At 42.9% G+C, this 21,723-nt stretch overlaps 2 protein-coding genes across 2 annotated transcripts in view; both read left to right on the top strand.

Moving 5' to 3' along the window:
• ACSF3 (acyl-CoA synthetase family member 3) overlaps positions 1 to 2,345 on the top strand; it is a 37,510-nt gene extending 35,165 nt beyond the window's left edge. The window contains exon 10 of the mRNA XM_075838607.1: positions 820 to 2,345. Within this exon, the coding sequence (XP_075694722.1) occupies positions 820 to 937 (118 nt within the window). The 3' untranslated portion in view covers positions 938 to 2,345. The remainder of the gene's footprint in view (positions 1 to 819) is intronic.
• CDH15 (cadherin 15) overlaps positions 1 to 21,723 on the top strand; it is a 67,826-nt gene that overhangs the window by 648 nt on the left and 45,455 nt on the right. The gene's annotated exons all lie outside the window — the stretch shown is intronic.

The following is a 21,723-nucleotide window of genomic DNA, read 5'->3' as shown; positions in this document are numbered from 1 at the left end:
AGTAGTGCTGATGAAGAATCTTATGACTGTACATGCAAGCTTGCAGCGATTAGGGGCATTTAGCATATATCATTGGAAAATATGGAGCTATAAGTGTGCTCTCTGCGTAATTGAGATTAATACAGAATATATTGACTGCAAGCTATGGATTGTGAATGTGGAGTTGATTCATTTTAGGAAGAGATCCTTGCGGATTAGCTGATACTTTCTTGCAGCCGTAAGACAACCTCATTGACTATGTACATATGTGATATAGAACGGCCATCTACTATGACAGACAGCAATAACCTTCTGTAACCTGCATGGAGTATTGAGTAAAAGATTTATTATTATAGCATTGCAAAATATCAGCCATGTCTGAGTGAATCTATAAATCAACAAGTAGGAGGGAAATGCAATAGTGAATTGTTGAACTGTCTATAGGATCATCTCCCAACCTCTGAAAGCTGCAGTAAAGCCTCTGATGATGTGGCCAAATTGTACATAATGTGTCTTGGCCACCTATAGGCTTTATTAAATGCTTGACCCTTTATATTATGAAGCAGGATTGGGCCAAGTATGACTGGCAATAGGCAGAGGGTTATTTTGCTGGGACTTGTAGTCTTGCTGCAGCTGTTCTATTGCGTGCCCAACTCTATAATGCATTCTGGTGTTTGCTTATGTAGCTTTACATTTTGTTACTGGTGATTGTTACTACAGCAGCAGCTTTCTTGCAACTTGCCATAGGTTTCTAGTATTCCTACAGATGACACGTTTCCTATGCAGACCTAGAACATACGTGATCCAAGTGACTAAGCCCTGTTCCCTTCTCTTATTTAGGGCAGTCATGGCCCCGTACTGCATTCCTGCCGAGCTCATCCGGGTGGAAGAAATTCCCCGAAACCAGATGGGAAAAATCAATAAAAAAAAACTTCTGTCTCTCTTCTATCCACAGTGAGAGGGAGGGGGAGAATATACCTGCCTGAACACACACAGCGCACACCAAGAATAATCTATCTACACACTGAGCATGTCAAGTAAAGTATACCTGGGTACACGCAGAATAAAGAGAAGATTTAGATACAGCAGGGCTACATTTGCAATTTAGGCTAAATCAGTGTTTATTCGAATATTTTCAAGTATGACACAGTAAATGACACCGAAAAGAAAAATCGGTGGGTCAAGAAACATTGTGCACTGCGATAACATTAAAATATAAGGTTACCTTTAGTTCTATAGAAACAACATATTATATCCCGGAGAGTTGTGCCAAATGACCCACTAGGCTCTACTACATCTGCACTACCCTGACCAGATATTGATTGCTGTATTTTTTTCTACGGTCAAGGAGTTGTTCTCTATTACAAATACAACATTACATTACACTATGTCTATAGATAACCCAGACATAAGACAAAGGCTGCAATCACGCTTAGTTTTTTTTGTTTAAATCCGAATGACAATGTGAATGTGATCTACACTAATTGTAAATGGAATTCAAGTCATTTAAAATATAAAATCCTTAAAGGGTTTTTTCAGGGATTTAAAAAGCAAAAAACTTTCCAGAAATTTCACTTAACCAATACCTCTCCCCAGATGACACTGCACTGCCGCTAGCAGGTATTAGCCACATATTTCAGGTGCTATGGATAAGACGTGATCGCACGCTACTGTAGCGGCTGGGGTAACAAAGGGTCAGATGTAACAGTGGGTCCCCCCCCCCCCAGGAACACCTCCTTTATTATACCTGTATTATGTTTTTTTTCCCCTTTTATTTGACACAGTCATCTTTCCCGAATAGTGTCCGTCCTCTGCTATTTCCTATACTCCCGTAGACCTCAAAGGAGAGAGCCATGCACATGTGCGCCCACCTCTCCTTGTGATCTCCCGCCACATGTGCAGACACCAGGGGGACCCCCGTTGGATCATAGGTGGCGGTCGAACTTTCACCGGTCATACATTTATGGCATAGCCTATGGATAGGCCATCAATAGCTAAAGTGGGAAACTCCTTTAGGCCAGGATCACACACACAGTTTTGGGTGCAGTTTTTGGCTCAGGTTTTTGAGCCAAAGTCAGAAGTTTATCCAAAAAGAAGGAAAGGTGTAAATCAAAGACTGATGCATCTTCTTTCTTTTGTGTCCACTCGTCTACGTGTGTGATCATGGCCTTAAGACGAGATAAACACATTAGGCGATGCTATGCGCGCACAAACTGAAATCCTCACTTTCCCCTGGGACAGAATATTTTTCCTCAAATACATCGATGGAAAAAACCAAATGATAATAAAGATACCGATCAAATCCTCTGGTTTAGGATATTACATTTCAATTTCAAAATTAAAGTGGATTATATTAATAAAATAAATATGTTCATCTTTAAACATTTTCAGAAGTGAAGCTGTACTTGTTACATTCAGGGTTGTGGAGTTGTGAAGCCAAACTTTCGACGGCGGCCTCAGACTCCAGCTCCTATATAAATAGCTCAATAAGCGTGCTGTGTATAAATGTATGTGTAGTTATATGTCCTGTAAACCCTCTGGACGCAGACACAGCTGAAAACTTGTAAGGGGTTTTTTGGGGCGAACACCCAGCGATAGAGGGGAGAGCTGCAGTGTTGTGTATCTTCACCTGTGTATGTGTCCCCTGTTAACCCTTGCGTCCTTCACCTTCATTCGTTCTCTCTCTTCCTTCTCCCTTTCTGTGTTTGCCCGGCTCCTTCTCCCTCCTGTAGTTTTGTTCACTCATGAAACTTATGCACTGGGCCAACCAAAGTGTTGTTCTCCTCTGGGGTTCAGAGATTCGGACATTTTTCGTGGTGGAGCTGCAGCAAGAAGTTACCTATTCTAAGGAAGAGAACAATGGAGAGGAAGAGAACAATGGAGAGGTGATAACCGATTTTCTATCGCCGCTAGGACATCTTAGTGATCACTGTTTTATGATAAATAGGGACCTTAGTGTGATATAAAATAACATATATTAATATGATTCAAATTTTGCAACAGGCTATGCATTTAATAAATTAATACAATAACATTTATTATATCTACTTTGGAGCTGGCACATTTCTACCAACTCCGACTCCATCCAAAACTGCCCCCGACTGACCTGGTTACAATGACATAAGGAGTAAAACAAATTGTGTGGAGAAACTTTGGTATAAACAGCAATTCCACTCTCATTGCATTGGTACAGGGTCCGGTTCAAATATACTATTAGGGAATTCTCAGTTGATAGAAGAGTGTCGATCATTCCAGATCACCATCTATTATCCAGAGCATAGAGCAGCTGCATATAGCATCTCTTGCTCTGGAGGATCCAGCATGTCCTTGCATTAAATAGCCTATTAATTTTTAAGGGGCACTGTGTAATTCTTAATTTCCCCTGTGGTGGCGCTGCAGGGGAATTGAATGCATGATGCCAGGTTCCTTCACAGATTACAGCTGATCGCTGGTGGTTCGAGTAGTAGAGACACCCTTCGATCAGCTTATTTTCGGGGAACCCGCTCTAACAAAAGGGATAGTCAAAAGTGGACAACCCCGTTTAAGCATAATATAGCATAAGGCCTTACTGACACTACAGCATTGAAATAGATCCATACCTCCCAATATATGAAGCCCCGGTCGTGAGAGAATTTGAGTCTGCCCAGATGTGCCAAGGGACACCCAGAAAAACCTCCCAGAAATGCCCATTTTTGGGGCCAATTTGTTTAAGCCCCACCCCTGAGGGGTTCTGTTTTGCATGACAATCCCAGAATGATTGAGATCTCTGTATGGCGTTAGTATCTCTTCAGCTGTCTATTCTCTCAGATTGCAGTCACAAATATGGATCAAATGAAAGTACAGATCAAAATTAGAAGTGGCGAATTGTATTCAATTTCATTGACTTGTTCTAGGAAACCAAAAACACAATATGGATAAAAATAAAACTGGGTATTTAAAATACATGAAAGATACATTGACTGAGTACCGAGCACAGAGAAAATACGGCTTTTCTTCATTTGTATGGATCTACTACCTGGCCTTAAAATAGCTTTTATAACACTTCCCTAATTTATTTATATGAGCAAATATTTTCCAGTATAGAGTGAACTGATGTGATTGGGGAGCTGCAAAATGTACTGTCATTATACCGTAATTACCTGTGGAGCAGTAATATAACATGGAGCACATTATACCGTAATTACCTGCAGAGCGGTAATATAACATGGAGCACATTATCCTGTAATTACCTGCAGAGTATTTCTGTATTGTAATTATCCCACACTTGTACTGGAATTATTTACTGAGCTGTCATGTCTTTTGTATACTGCATCATTATTCTCTAGCTGCAATACATATAACGTTACGTATTCGCCATAAATCAGACACGCAACATGCAGAGCACAATATTGTAATCACTTACACAAAAATCATATCACACGCAGAACTTGATGAGGTCGATGTGTAACTTTCTTAAACATACCTTGCACAATAACAACTCATACAGCATTCAAATAACTTAGAAAACATGTATGTTATTTATATATGTAGCAGAGCTGAGCTTCTTATGAGCTTCATCTGTGCATAGTGATAACTTCTAGACTATGGTAATGCAGGTAGGTTCACCTGCAGTCTTATATAAAAACTCAGGTACTCTCAAGATGAGTTGTAGATGACAAACCAAACTCTGCTGCATCAATGTCAAAAATCTATCCTACATTCTGCCAATTCAAATCATATCACCAACAGCAGTTCTATGCTGCGATTGTTCTCATGAGGACCATGAAGAGTTAATTCCTTGGCTTTGGTCCCCAGTGTGGCCCTGATTTTGGTGACATCTCCTGGACTTGGCAGTCTGATCAATACAGAGCAGCCGAGGCTCATTCATAACTGCTCTTGTGACAGGCAGGACCCAGCGGGGAATAAATAGCAGGCCGGCCGCTAACGATCCATCTCTGGGCCAGTTCAGCCGTAGGTAATGAGGGGGAATGTGTGTTTCTTTGTGTGTTTAGTGGGGGGACTGGGGGTCTGAATAATTAGTATAATTCCAGAGGAATCTGTTGTGATAAATGGGATCTAAAATGGGAGTGTTTGGCCCGCCATGCTACAATTAACCTCCTGACCTAGCCACGGGACTAGTGACGTGCCACGTTCCCCATGACAGCTCTAATTCTTGCAAGAGTAATGACATGCACCATCCAGGGCCAGTGAATCCTATAAAATAGTGCATTTATTGTTTGCAAATACACTGCGGTACTTCATTTATAGATATAACATTATAGTTCTTCTCTAGAGCTTTTCCACAAGCAAGTCCTTTAGTCGTCCTCTCCTGTCAAATTTTAAAGGAACACTCCAAGCAAAATGGATTATGCCTAATGCTGGGCCTGAGGGGGCGGGGCATGACACAGTGATTCAAAGAACACCAGAGATCATCCTGGTCATGCTCCGCCCCCTCAGGCCTGTATTTGGGCAAAATTGATGCACTCGATTATATTATATCAAGTGTGTTCTCCTGAAAGTTCAATATATGGCCAGGCAGATCTTCAATTCAGGAGCCTAGGAAAGCTGGGTGACAACAATTGTGGGAGCTGTAATGGTGGCCATATTAGTAGTTATTCAGCTTTCCCAAAAACCGCTATAATCCAGAAACGACGGAGTTAAAAATGTAACACAAGTTGACACAAGATTAAGGTACTTCTATTCACTGTAATTACAGGATTACTTCGCATTGATTGCAATTAGCTCTGTTGACATCTGATAAATACAAGACTTTTTTTCCACTACAAAACCATAGTATTAAATACAACATCCTGAGGGATGTCTCCTCATGGCGTTTTATTGCAATATCTGGAGAGCTGCTTTGAAAGCACAGGACTGCTCAAAAATCAAAACTAGTTCTATCACTATGTGCTATTTTTCCTCCCTATATTAGTCATTTATGCCCTGACCTCTTCTTCCTCCAGGAATAAATTTCAGGAAGTCGCCATATTACAGCAGCCATTTTTAGCAGAAAGGTGCTATCATATAGTCACAGTGTCGCCCAGGCTTCATAAACATGCACATCCCCTGCTGTCTCCTCATATTCTCCTCTATTTTCACTGAATTTAACGCACTATGATCTGTGGATGTAGAGAGGTAGAAAGGAAAAAAAAATAACAGGTAAGACTGTGTATTTCTAATGGTTGAATATTTTCTGTATTGCACCTAAGCCATTCATACAAAAAAGAGGCCACTTTTTACCCCCCAAAAAACACGCCACAACTGTTTTACGGGTTGTTGGTATTGCAGCATAGCTCCATTCATTTCAGTGAGGCCAAGATGCAATAGTAGACACAGGCCGTGGACAAGAGTGGTGCTGCTTCTGGTGAAAAAATGGCAGACCCTTTTTTTCTAATCTCGTACAACCCCTCTAATGTTTCTGGATATTCTCCATTTTTATGACATAAAGTAGTGGTCGAAGGGGAAGACATTTTTCAGGGCTTCCTGCCAGTTATCTCATTGAAAGACGCTACAAGTCAGCGTATCCCAGCCTGAACTGGCTGATAACAGAAAACATTTGCCCTCATGCAAGTGGAGATAAGATTGAGAGTGGTTTTAAAACCATGTACAGGTTGCATGGTGCTTCTGTCATCCAGTGTTTCTTTGCCCTCCGTTGAATTGCCATGGTGGTATCATTTTTTTGTGTTGTGATCGCCCACGCCCGGATTGATGACATTATTTTGTCCGTGTATCCGTTGCATTCCTGGTGTAATGTTCTTTTAAGCTCGTGACACTTGTTTTTTGCTGTGGACCTGCTTAGTCTTACACCCCAGCCCCTAAAGTGTCTACTGGGCATTGTATTTTGCAATCTGTAGGCCTGTAGCCCTACACTCTCCACTATTATGTGTCATTGTGCCCACAGTTCCCTAATAGTTCAAACGAGCACTTATCACTCAGAGATTATGCCATTCTAGCCTCCGTTTCTTTTTGCCCTCTGTTCTATGTGCCCAGTATATTGTTGTCTGCTCCCTGTATTCTGCTGTGCGAACTCCCTGTGCTCTGCCCGTGCTGTGTTTGCAGCAATCAGCAGACGGTGGAATGTGTGCCCGGGGGGGTGCTGGGCTTCCAAGTTTCTTTATAGCTGACATTATCTTTTATTGCCAGATAAAAATTCCAGGCTCGGCTGGTTTTATTACTGCTATATGTGCAGCTCATCCTCTCCTCACAGGATTTTTTCCCTTGACAACACACGGTACACTTCTGGTACTTTGTGAGGGGGGAAGGGGATTAATGCCCCTCTGCCTCCATTTTCATTTCTTAGGGCGGATCCCTCCACTATATGTCTATACATTCCAGCATAACAACTCTATAATAACCCACCCCCCGCTCCTCTAACCACCCAGACCCTAGTATTTAAATGTGTGGTCTCATAATAATATATGGCGATACCTTCGTCATGTCTTCTATTCTTAAAATGTAACATTTTCACAAAGGGGTTTTCCAGTATTAAACAACGATGGCCTATCCTTGGTGTGATTGTGGGGTCCAACCACTGGTCACCCCTTAGATCTGCAGAAAGAAGGGGCAGCAGCACCACCATCACCATGAGCCTATGTCTAAAGGGAAAAAAAATAGTGGATAGGCCTCCATAGTGAAATAAATGCGGTGGTGTAAAACAAGAAATGTTTGTAACTGGCCACCGGATCTAGAATCTAGTCTTGATTAAACATTTTTATGTACCCGAGAAAGAGGTCAGATCGACCTTGAAATGCGTTGCACGTTTTTAGTAAAACTTTTCTATACAACGGTGATTGTGCCCATCTTGTTTTTGCTTTTTATCCTGTACTTCTGATGAGTGGGGCTCAGCTGCAGTACCAGACACAGCCACAAGGACATAGACAGACAGCGCCTTGTCCCATCCCCACCGATCACACATTAATGGTCAATTCTAAGGATAGAGTTTTAATTCTAAATCCTGGAAAAGCCCTTTAAATCTTTCGTCTGTTGAGAATATTTATGAGATTGAGTAGCTCTTCTAGTACTTTGCTATACTTACCATATAATGATTTTGAGCGGCATTATGTCTTCTTCACCAGTCACATCTAAAGCTGCTTCAAAAATGATGTTGGTTGCTTTTGAAAGAGTACAAGATGAGTACTTTAAAGAGGACCTGTCACTAGGTCATATAAGTTGAACAGGTTAACTGACCTGAATAGCGCTGTCTGCCTGATTCCAGCACTGTTTCTTTTTTTCCTGGACCCCCTCATTCCAGACATATCACCCACTGTTGTGTTAGCCCCCCATATGCTAATTTTCTGTAGTTAGCCAACAGGGTGGAGCTAGCTTCCCTGCCTCTGATGCTGACCAATCAGTGCAAGGCATCATGAGGGTAACTCACACCCTACAGCAAATTAGCATATAGGGAGCCAACAAAACAGTGGGGCATATCTCTGGAACGGGGGGAGGGGGGGGGGGTCGAGAAAAAAAAAGAAAAGCATCACTGGAATCAGGGAGTCAGAGATATTACTGTCAGTAAACCAGTTCAACATGTATGACCAGGTTCCCTTAAAGTGTTTGCCATGCTTATACTACATTTCATGTAAAAAAGATGCGTTATCCTTTTATTTTTCTAAATACATAGATGTTGCTACAATTACAATTTGTAGGATGCAGAATTCACTGCTACTAACTTCTAAATAGGGATCTTGCATGTCCAGGAAGGCTCTGGAAGTGTCATCTAGGTAGACGTGCTTGCACCTTACGTTTTATGTATTGCTGTGATCTAGATGTATAGGAACGTTGGGCTCTGAGCTGTCTGGAAAGTGCTGACATCTAGAGGTAGAAAAAGACCTGACAACTGGAGGAACAGAAACTGACCCCATCTAGACGTAGATGAAGCCTTGCATCCTGATATTTAGGGCGTGTTGGTATCTAGATATATTTAAAGTGCTATAGGCATCGCTTGGATCTCCTTTGCACCAATGCAAATGCTATACCTCCACCTAAGCGCCAATGAATTAATTAATTCATCATCTAATGATGGCATGCTATATAAAATCTTTTATTTATATTTCATATAGGCATTTGTGCAGTGTAAAGGCATCATTTTATTATTGTATGTTTATAACTTGATTATACTACTTTCTAATGTGTCTTGTTGGACTATGGACTCCTGAGGTGTTAGGGCCCGGCCACGATTTCTACCTTGCAACCCCTAAAACTATACTGGGAAGTTCTGTCGTTTGAATATATAGTAGTGACTGACGTACATAGATAGGAAGCATTTGGATGTATGCAATTGTCATATACTAAGGACGTAAAGAGCAATGCCAGCGAAACAGGCATCTAAATGTCGCAGAAAACGCTGCCACTGAGAAGTTGTAAGATGCGTGGAAGTAAGGGGAGAACCTATATGGTACCCATAGCACTGTTAGTTATAGGGGAAGCAGGATCCAAGTATTTACTAGTGAGTACACACTCAACCATGAATGCATTACACAATTACAATATATCCTCTTCCTTTATAGAGGTTGTGACTCTCATACATTCATCTTACTATTACGGCAGTGGGATGTGAAGAGATTTTCAGCACTGTCCCTCCCTTTGTAGTATTAGTGCCGCGGGCAATGTGAATCCTTCAGCTGGTGTGGAGGACAGACAGAATATGCTTTGTGCTGCTCTGGCATAATGTGATGTGATGTGGCTATGCCCAGGCTAGAGAATGCCAGTGGCAGGCAACATCTGCTCAGCTGCCCCTGTCCTGCAGGGCAGCAGGCAGGTCAGAGAGTGGAATAAGGGTGGTGCCTATGGGTATAGGATGTGCGCTCATGTGAACTATAGAGTGGGGGTGGACTGCGCTCTTGTTGAAACTGTCTAGTCCTTTAACATAAGCAATATCCGTCAGTGACATTAGTCAAGGGCACAGAGACATTAAAAGATGGACTTAGAGACAGCACTGATGACAGCGGGAACAGTGACAGCTACTGTGACAGGCAGGGAAATGAAGGTGACAAGTAGGAACATTTTCTGGGGTCCACTCCCTTATCCCCTAATAGAAGTGTTCTGAATGTCTGTCACTGTTTCCTTTAAAGAAGACCTCTCCTGATATGTCTATTTAGTAATATTTTGCATTCCCCCTAAAATAACAATTCTCGATCATGTTTTATTATAACTGCGTTGTGCCTTTCCTCTCTTATTCCTCCTAGAAATGTATTAATAAATTGGTGTTACCATTCCTCTTGTCAGTAGGATGTGTCCCTACACACTCTGACTGTCAGCACGGATTGGACAGTGTAGGGACACACCCCCAACAGGTAACGCCCAGTTGTCCATTTATTCACAAATTTCTAGGAGGAATAACAGAGGATTGGCACAACGCAGAATTATAAGAAAATATGCTCCAGAATTGTTATTTCATGGGAAATATAATTGTTTAAAAAAATGTGTATGACCATCTTCAGGGACCGCATCTTTTGTTTTGGTGAATATTTGAGCTTTTCATCACATTGTATTACCACCTTCTCTTTCCATTTGCAAGACTTCTCTCATGCTGCACCTGTTCTCTCCAATACGATGCTCTCTAGGTTGTCACCCAATTGTCTCACTTCTGGATACCATATGACAATACACAATGTAGTTTATCTTTTAACTTGATTGACATAATCTGTTGGCACTAACTGAATGCTTTAACCATGATGCATTAATGCCAGTCCCTGATAGTTTCCCCCTTTTTCCTTTTATGTTTTTTTTTGTTTATCTTATAGTGAGACAGCTGGATGGCCCCTCTTTTCTTCTGTTCTTTTATAGCTTTGATTTTTATACTGGTCTAATTTTGTAATATGGCTAACATTTGTAATTCGGAAAAATCTCATGTGGAATTGGCCGAGAATTCGTGGCAGAAATCCGAGGCCGACACTCAGATTTCTGCTGAGGTTCTGCACTAAAAATGGTACCTGTCAAGGGGTAAGATATAGAAGGGCCCAAAGTGATCAGTCAGTTGGAGTTGATGTATTAGAAGCAGGAAAAGTGTAAGTATCTGAGCGACTTTGACAAGGACCAAATTGTGATAGCTAGACAACTGGGTCACAAAATGGTAGGTCTTGTGGGGTGTTCCCAGTATGTAGTGGGTAGTACCTACTAAAAGTGTTCCAAGGAAGGACAACCGGTGAACCGGATCAGGATCATGTGCGCCAAAGGCTCCTTGATGCAGGTGGGGAGCGGTGGCTAGCCCTTCCGGTCTGATACCACAGAAGAGCTACTGTAGCAAAAATCGAAGAAAAAGTTACTACTGGCTATGGTAGACAGGGCATTGCAGCTTGCAGCATTTGGGGCTGTGTACCCACATCCGCTCAGAGTGCCCATGCTGACACCTATCCACTGTTGAAAGTGCCTACAATGGGTACGCGAGCATCTTAACTGGACCATGGTGTGATGGAAGAAGGTGGCCTGGTATGATGAATCACCTTCAGAGATCTTTTGGACTCCATTCCTTGATGAGTCAAAACTATTTTGGTGGCTTGATATATAGATATATGTCAAGTTATCATTGGCAGTTAGATGATGGGTGAGTGCACTGGGGGTAGTTGTCTACCTGTCATCTTTTCCAGGTCTTCTCTGAAATATACCGACATTTTTGTGAGGAAAGCTTCCTAGAATAACCTATTCTTGTCTGCACATCACAACCTATAGAACCCATGTCTCCATTTAGTTCATGAACGTACCTTAGGAAATAACTATAGAAGCAATATCCGAGTAAGTACTGGTGTAGGTTCTGGCGCCTAAAAAAAAATTGCTGAACCCAGATGGTTGCCTATTGTTTATGCTCCGAAGGGTGATCGCCTCCTGTTCAGGTGGTAGATATGTCCTGCAATTTGTCAGTTTATTCATGATCATGAATGAAATCCATACTTTTGGTGCATTTTTTTTTTTAATTTGTTAACAGTACCGCATTGATGTGTAGATGTTGATGCGTCTCTGAAGTGAAATTTACCTTTAAATCCCAAACCACAACGGGCGGATAACACAAGTATCACAGTGCAATATTTTACATAATATTACAGGATTAATGCTGATATTCATATAGTAGGAAGATACATTTGGATCCTATATTGCCATATGCTAATAACTCTCCGCAAGCCAGTAACAGTGCAAACATTTAGAATAGAAACATCCAGCCACGTCCGCACATAACTAGTTCTATACATCAATCAGCCATAACATTAAAACCCACTATCTTATATTGTGCTACCAAAATATCTCTGAGCCGTCGAGGCATGGACTTCACAAGACCTCTGAAGCTGTAGGTCTCCTGTGGTGTCTGGCACCAAGACATTAGCAGCAGATTTTTTAAGTCATGTAAATTGTGAGGTGCGGCCTCTATGTATCAGACTTGTTTTTCCAGCACATCCCACAGATGCTCGATCAGATTGAGATCTGGGGAATTTGGACAAGTCAACACCTTTAGCTCTTTGTCACGTTCCTCAATCCATTCCTGAACATTGTTTGCAGTGTGGCGGGGGCATTATCATGCTGAAAGAGACCAATGCCATTCGAGGGACTGCTGCCATGAAGTGGTGTACATGGTCTACAACAATGTTTAGGTAGGTTTTCAATTAATATCCACATGAATGCCAGGACCCAAAGTTTCCCAACAGAACATTGCCCAGAGCCTCACTTTGCCTCTGATGGAGTTGCCTCCTTACCATAGTGCGTCTTGGTGCCATCTCTTCCCCCAGGTAATCCCAACCAGCCGTCCACATGATGTAAAAGAAAACGTGATTCATTAAACCATGCCATGAATAAGAACACAGACCGTGTTCGAAACGCGTAGGCTTCTGACTTATGCCAATCTGAGACCACCATGTTACTGCGTTCTCTTTTTTACTACTTAATTTTCTATGTCAATAAAAGTGGGAACATTGATTCCTTTTTATCTACAAACGACGCTGGATCATACCTTCTTCTTTTCTACATTGTTCGCATGGGGCCGTCGTGGAGATCCGGGCGAGGTTTGAGTGTGGGACGCAGAACTGGTGAGCTGGAGGTTTTAGCCCCTTTTTTTTTTCTTCATTAAACCAGACCACTTTCTTCCATTGCTCCATGGTCCAGTTCTGATACTCCTGTGCCCCTTTTCAGCGGTAGACAAGGGTCAGCGTGGGCATTATGACCGGTTTGCGTCTATGCAGTCCCAAAAGCAGCAATCTCAAATTCTCTGTGTGTTCTGACACCTTTCTATCACAGCCGGCAGTAGCTTTTTCTGCAATTTGTGCTACAGTAGTTCTTCTGTGGGATCGGACCAGACATGCTAGCCTTTTGCCGGTTCACCAGTTGTCCTTCCTTGGACCACTGCATACCGGAAACACCCCACAAAACCTGCTGTTTTGGAAATGCTCTGATCCAGTCGTCTAGCCATCCCAATTTGGCCTGGTCAAAGTCAGTCAGATCCTTACACTTCCCCATTTTTCCTTTTTTAAACACATGCGGATGATAATGACACAGGAGGTTTGGACTCTGCAGTTATTGGGTCAGCAGAGCGTTGGCGACTTTTATACACTGTGCGCCTCAGCACTCGGCGCCCCCGCTCTGTAACTTTACGTGGTCTCCACTTCGTGGCTGAGTTGCTGCGGTTCCTCTTCCACTTTACAATAATATCACTCACAGTTGATGGTGAAATATCTAGTAGGGAAGAAATAACACAAACTAACTTGTTGCAATGGTGGCGTCGTCTTATAGGACCCCGCAGGAATTCAGTGACCTCTTTACAACGACCCATTCTATCACAAATGTTTGTAAAAGCGACTGCATGGCGAGTGCAGGATTTTATACACTGTGGGAATGGGACTGAATGAAACGCCTAAATTCAATGATTAAGAGGTGTGTCCAAATACTTTTGCCCATATAGTACACATCCTATCAAATTATCATGGGCAGTTAGATGATGGGTGAGTGCACTGGGGGTAGTTGTCCACCTGCCCCCTTTTCCAGGTCTCCTCTAAAATAGACTGACACGTCCGCGAGGAAAGCTTCCTGGAGTAACATATGTCTATACATTGCAACCTATAGATCCCATGTCTCCATTTAGCTAATGAACGTACCTTTGGAAAATACTATAGAAGCAATATCCGAGTGTGTATTTGTGCATGTTCTGGTGCCTAAAAAAAATTAACAAACCACTAAGGTGGCCTATTTTTTATGCTTATATGGGTGGTCGCTTGCCGTCCAGGTGGTAGACATGTCCCGCAATTTGCCAAACTGAATCATGGTACCAGATCATAAATAAAAAAACTTTTTTTTAGGGCACATTTTTGTAATGGCCTCCAGTACCGCATTAATGTAGGGATGTTACATCCTTTTATAAATACTGCTGAAGTGGAATTGACCTTCAAAGCCAAAACCGCTACTGGCGGATATTACAAGTTTCACAGTGCATTACTTTACATAATACTACAGGATGGACGCTGATATTCATATAGTAGGAAGATACATTTGGATCTTATATTCTCAATGCATTCGCCAGCCACTAATGACTCTGGGCAAACCAGTAACACTGCATGCATTTAGACTGGAAACATTATGGAGACATCCAGCCACATCCGCACATAACTAGTCCTATATGTGTGCGGGACGGTTAACACCTCTGTACATCGCATCCTGCACTCACCCCCATCACTCTGCACACAGCACGCTATAAAAATTAACACTACTCTGCACTCAACCTTGCAAAACCATTAACACTTTAATACACTCAGCATCTAATTCCCATCCACACATCTGTGCACACGGCATATTATCCCCAGCGGTGGAATAAAGTTGTAAACTTAATGCCAACTCTCTCCTGCCCGCATTATTATATTACAGGAGCCCTGTGTGTTCTCAGCCATATCTGAAGATAAGGCTGACTGTGTGTACGCTGCTGCGGAGCTGACATTCCCACAGGGAGACTGCAGGGGTCTGTGACGGCGACTTTTCCTATTCTTTTCTGCAGTGTGGTACAAACAGCTGCCAACGTTTACCCAGCATATAGTGTGCCAGCTCAAGTACTCCCTCTGCTGGAGGTTAATAGATTGTGCTGAAGGCATGGCAAGGAAAGGGCCCTCTTATGGTCCACTAGACTTATTGGGTATCTGTCACCACCACACGGATGATGTTAGGGCATCTATGAGAGACATCAGTGGGTGACCTGCACTCATTAAATGCCCACATATATGGGGCAAAGTGAATACATGTTGTTCGAATTACGCAAAGCTCTATTGTGGCACAAGGATATTTATTTAGGTCTAATAGCTGACTGAATACATAACTTATGCAGAGCGGCTTCTAGCCATTTTCTTTAGGTGAAAAGTGAAATGGTGTCCACCTACTCTTATTTCGGGATGGGAAAGTGCATGGGTGGACTGTATAGCTTCCAGGATCCTGCCCCTGTAGTCATGAAAGGGTGCCTCCTCACCACGCCTCATGGATGGTGCACGCCTACATTTACACTATCAAATTTACTTGCCACAAATTGACCTTTTAAGTGTTTTTTTAGTGACCGACTCCAGGGACTATCTGCTGACAGTTTCCCCTTAAAGTAAATGTCTGCCATTGAACACCTTTTTGTTGCTTTTAATCTTCTGTCCAAAGTTCTGTTCTGATTAAATGTTTTAATATACGTTTATAGGGGTTGGAGCCATGTTTTACTGATACAGAGCTTCAAGTCGTCTTCATAGCCATAGAGTTATAATATACCATTCTCACTGCAGCCAACACTAGGGGGAGCTAATTGCATAATTTGTGTTATCGAGTTCAATGTATTCACAGTATGCAGTAACCTCCCTCTAGTGGTGGTCTTAGGCAGCCAGAATGTTTAACTCTATGCTTGTGCAAGGGCATTGGAGCTCTGTATCAGAAAAACAGGTGCAACCTCTATAAAGATGTATTAAAATTATAAATCAGCACAGAATTTTGAAACTAAAATTGACATGGCGTAAAATTAATAGTTAAAAGTAAATAAAAGCGGAAATTTTTTTTTAATATAAGAAGTGGACACTTAAAGACAAAATATATACGGTATATATTGACCATGATGAAACCTGTTCATTTCTATGGACTCTAATGTCTTGGTGCATCTGTCTTTCCAAGTTCTGGTTTAGAAAAATGATGAAAACTAATGTGATTAGGTTCAAATCAGTTGCAGAATAAAAAGAAAATACTGAAAAAAAACCACAAGTGCGAACCCTCTCTAAAAAGTGTGGCTGTCATATACTGTAGCTGTTGTCACGTTTCATCTATGGATATATATTCAGATTACAGGCCCTTTAAATATGCCGAGAACAAGATAGTTTTTCATTCTATGTGAAATTTTCTATGTAAAACAGGCCGTGTGTGCCAGTCTATTTCCCAGCTGTGACTTTGAGAATGGCAAGCACTTTGTAGAACTCCCAATTGCTGACCGAGGCGGAGCGATCACAGAGACGGGCCAGTCAGGTGGGATGAACATATACAGTATATGTGTGTGTTGTAGACAGCGCCTCTTACCTCCAGCTGCTGTCATATGAGCTGAGCATATGTGGGCTGACAAGATGGCACAGCCTGCGGGTATCCTGTGTGGCACAGCTTCTGTGACTATATGAGCTGTGACAGCAGGAGCCAGGAGGGCCTCTATAGCGCCACAGCCCGCGGCAGCAACTCTCCCGCCTCTGTATGTTTATTCGCACAATACATACTGATTAAATAAGAAGTTATTTGAAGTAAGTCTCGCTGACAGACACACACAAGCGAAGGTGAATATAATCTTATTAACCCATTGACTGCCATAGAGGGAAGGGGAAAGTGCTCTACAGGGGCCCAAAACTGCAGATTACGCTCTTTTGAGGTCTTGTTCAGAAGCTGTTCTTCTATGGCTACGTTTACACAGGGCACATCCGACTTGGGCACCGCAGGGAATTCCGGATGAAAAACTGCACCAAATTGTGTGCAGTTTTTCGGCAAAATTGTCCGCTGCGGAAAGCTGCACATAAAAAAAACCAACATAGTTATGTAGCCCTGGCGACGCGTCCCTCTGCCGTCCTGTGATTGACTGCAGTGGTCACATGGGACGAAACGTCATCCCAGAAGGCCGGCTTGGATGAAGAAGCACAGAATTCTGGGTAAGTATAAGAATTTTTTTCTCAGTTGCGTTTTTTTTGCGGCAGAATCGCAGCTTTTCCGCCGCAAAAATCGCAACATCTGCTATTAGTTTTAGGTTTTACCTCCCCATTAACTTCAATGGGGAAAACCCACAACATAAAAGCAGTGATTATGCAAATACAATTGACATGCTGCGGATTAAAAAAAACGCACCACAGGTAAATTTCCGAGCGTTTTTTCTGCTCATCATTTACGTAGTGTGTGGATGAGATTTGTTGAAATCTCATCCACTCTGCTGCTACTGTATTGTGCTGCAGATTTTCCACAACGAAATCTGTATTTACGCTACGCTTGAACTGACCCTATATGTCATACAATTCTAAATTTAGAGAGATAATTACCAATGATCCACCAAAAATGGCCCCAAATTGTCAGTTGCAGGTAAGGAAAAAACGACCCTATCATATTGTGATTTCTTTTCTCAGTTATTAAATGCTGAGTGATAACCACTAGTGACCACCATTGCTACGCTCATGGAAGTTGGCACGCTGCTTGCACAAGCACGGATTTTTATTAAGGAAATGGGAAGAAGGGATAAGAGTCAGGCTTTATTCAGACGAACGTGAAAAACATCCGTACAACGCGCGTGATTTGCACGCGCGTTGCACGGACCTATATGTGTCTATGGGGCCGTGCAGACATGTCCGTGCTTTTTGCTCAGCGTGAGTCCGCTAAAAAAAGTCACGACATGTCCGTTCTTTGGGCGTTTTGCACGCATCACGCACCCATTGAAGTCAATGGGTGCGTGAAAACCACGCATGCTGCATGCCGTGCGAACTGCGTGACTCGCGTAAGAGCTGTCAAAAAGATGAATGTAAACAGAAAAGCACCACGTGCTTTTCTGTTTACAAACATCCAAACGGAGTGTCTTTGAGAAGAGCGAACCCGGACAACCGAACCGAACTTCACCGGGTTCGGCCGAACTCGTTTTGGCCGAACCCGGCAAAAAAATATCCGGTACGCGACGTCAGGAGATAGTCACTGTCCAGGGTGCTGAAAGAGTTAAACTGTTTCAGCACCCTGGACAGTGACTTCCGATCACAATATACATGAACGTGTTAAAAAAAAAAAGTTCTGACTTACGGATAACTCCCGGCTTCTTCCTCCAGTCTGACCTCCCGGGATGACAATTCAGTCCAAGTGACAGCTGCAGCCAATCACAGGCCAAGCACAGGCTGCGGCCTCATGCACACGACCGTATTTTTTCCCACTCGTAAATACTGGCGTAAATACGGGTCCGGTGTCACACGTGTTCCACCCGTTTTGCACCAGTATTTACGGGCACCGTTTTGGCTGCAAAATGACACTGCACTAATCGGCAGCCCTTCTCTCTATCAGTGCAGGATAGAGCGAAGGGACAGCCCTTTCTGTAATAAAAGTTAAAGAAATTCATACTTACCGGCCGTTGTCTTGGTGACGCGTCCCTCTCTTCACATCCAGCCCGACATCCCTGGATGACGCGGCAGTCCATGTGACCACTGCAGCCTGTGATTGGCTGCAGCGGTCACATGGGCTGAAACGTCATCCAGGACGTCGGGCCGGATGTCGAGAGGGACGCGTCACCAAGGCAACGGCCGGGAGACTGGACTGGAGGAAGCAGGAAGTTCTCGGTAAGTATGAACGTCTTTTTTTTTTTTTTACAGGTTGCTCTATATTCTGATCGGAATTCACTGTCCAGGGTGCTGAAAGAGTTACTGCCGATCAGTTAACTCTTTCAGCACCATGGACAGTGACTATTTACCGACATCGCCTAGCAACGCTCCCGTAATGACGGGTGCACACATGTAGCCACCCGTCATTACAGGAGCTCCATAGACTTCTATGGGCTGTCCGTGCCGTTATTACGGCCTGAAATAGGACATGTTCTATCTTTTTCAACGGCACGGGCACCTTCCCGTAAGAAAACGGGAAGGTACCCGCGGCCAATAGAAGTCTATGAGCCGTTATTACGGGTCGTAATTACGACCCGTAATAACGGTTGTTTTTACGGTCGTGTGCATGAGGCCTAAGCGGTCACATGGACTGCCGCGTCATCCAGTGAGGTGGGGCCAGATGTCAAGAGAGGCGCGTCACCAAGGGCGCGTCACCAAGGACGCATCACCAAGGCAACGGCCGGGAAGTTCTCGGTAAGTACGAACCTCTTCTTTTTTTTTTTTAACAGGTTGCTAGATATGGTGATCGGAATTCACTGTCGAGGGTGCTGAAAGAGTTACTGCCGATCAGTTAACTCTTTCAGCACCCTGGACAGTGACTGACGTCGGCTAGAATCATCTCTATGATGGCGGCTGCGCGAAAATCACGCAGCCGCGCATCATACACGGATGACACACGGAGCTGGCAAGTGATTTTTGCGCGCGCAAAACGCCGCGTTTTTGCGTCCGCAAAAACGGCACGTTCGTGTGAATCCAGCCTCATGGTTCCCAGGGGAGATTAAAATAGTGAAGGCAATAAACTTTATTAACAAATTTAATTTAAAAAAATTTTGGGAATTTTTACAATTGTCCAACGTAGGTCAAATTAAATTACGGGGTCATCTGCACCGTAATTTAATTTGACCTACGTTGGACAATTGTAAAAATTACCAAAAATGTTTTAAATTAAATTTGTTAATAAAGTTTATTGCCTTCACTATTTTAATCTCCCCTGGGAACCATGACTCTTATCCATTCTTCCCATTTCCTTAATAAAAATTAGTATAATACTGGTGGTATACACCATTGTGGTTCCCAAAACTCACTCTATATAATATAAAAAAGAGAGGGTATTTGCAAAATCCTTATTACTTGCACAAGCACGGGTATCACATCTGCATTGCTATGCAGAGCAAACATTGCCCTGCCTCTCTGTCACTAGTTGTAGTATTCTATTCTGGAACCAGGAAGCTCAGGATGAGCAGTGCTATAGGTCCCTTCTGCAATAAATACAGCAGTGTATACACTTGTGGGAGGATGCAGTCAGTTTATATAATGAATGTTTTTTATTATTATAGCACATGATTATCATCGGTTATCAATACTGCATGCATATCTGTTTAATTGTCACAACATTATTTTATCAGCACATTATTTTTCATACATCTGACCGACAAGGTGTCTTGTATATACATGTCATTAGCATGCTGCTTATATATCCACTATAATGTGCTTACAATGCCAGGCGCCCCATGCACACACTATCTAAATGCCCAGGGCCCCATACTATATGTAATATAACCCCATAAAGAAGGAATGGGACTGGATTCAACTTTCCAAAATGCTCCCGGACTCAAATCTGCATCTGTATAACCTTACACTGTTAGGCCCCATGCACACGACCGTGCCCGCAATCACGGCCCACGATTGCGTGCACGGCCGGCCGCGACTGACAGCCGCATTTTCGGGCCGTGCTCCCATACAAAGTATGGGAGCACGGCCCGCAAATTGCAAAAGAACGGAAATGTTCCTTAATTCCAGGAACATTTCCACGGCACGGACACACTTCCGTAGCGCTACGGAAAGGTGTCCGCGTTCAATGAAAGTGAATGGGTCTATTTTTGTGGACCGCAAAAACGGAGGTTTTTTACGATCGTGTGCATGGGGCCTTAGGCTGGAATCACACGAGCACATTACGTCCGTAATGGACGGAACGTATTTCGGCCACTAATCCCGGACCGAACACAGTGCAGGGAGCCGGGCTCCTAGCATCATAGTTATGTACGATGCTAGGAGTCCCTGCCTCGCTGCAGGACAACTGTCCCGTACTGTAATCATGTTTTCAGTGCGGGACAGTTGTCCTGCAGCGAGGCAGGGACTCCTAGCATCGTACATAACTATGATGCTAGGAGCCCGGCTCCCTGCAGTGTGTTCGGTCCGGGATTAGTGGCCGAAATACGTTCCGTCCATTACGGACGTAATGTGCACGTGTGATTCCAGCCTTACACGGTACCTTGCATGCATTAAAGGGGTTGTATAGTTTAGAAAGCGCATTTACATACATCCTAAAAGGGAATTCGGAGTTAATAGAGGGGAGTTCTATGTTCAGGATTCTCATCTCTTGGCCAGAATTAAGAATGGTTACAAAGAGCGTCTCTCCCTCTCTGGAGGACCTGTCCTGTCCTGTATTACACAGACAACTCATTGATTTGAATTGACACTGTGTAATGCAGAATTTCCCCTTTGGTGGTGCTGCAGGGAAAGTGAACACCTACCTTTTAGGTTTCACAATATATAACTGCTGATCGTTGGGCGTCCCAGCCGGGGGACACTTTCTAATCTGTTTGTTGTAAAAGGACCCTTCTAACAAGTACAGATTGTTCAAAGTCGAGAATTACTTTAAATATAGTATATTTTTTTTAATTTAGGACCTCTTAAACATTGAGCCTAATAATCCAGAAAACTTGGTAAAGCCTGATTGATGACTATGACTTTTACTACCGCAAAAATATTATATCTCTAGAACTAAATTAATTTATGGAAGTATCGTGTATATGAGACCAAAATACAAGCCCAGGATTTTAGGCTCAGTATATGGTGTACTTTGTCGCCACCCATTGGTTAAGTTTGGTACTGCTAGAGTGTTCCACTTCTAATGTAGTCAAGTTTCTTCCTCTGTTATCTTTACTGATATGTTTATAATTTGATT

Source organism: Rhinoderma darwinii, chromosome 9, assembly GCF_050947455.1.
Source record: "Rhinoderma darwinii isolate aRhiDar2 chromosome 9, aRhiDar2.hap1, whole genome shotgun sequence".
In the NCBI taxonomy this organism is placed as follows: domain Eukaryota; kingdom Metazoa; phylum Chordata; class Amphibia; order Anura; family Rhinodermatidae; genus Rhinoderma; species Rhinoderma darwinii.
The sequence above is the reverse complement of the archived record's forward strand: the minus strand, read 5'-3'. Positions and strand labels throughout refer to the sequence as shown.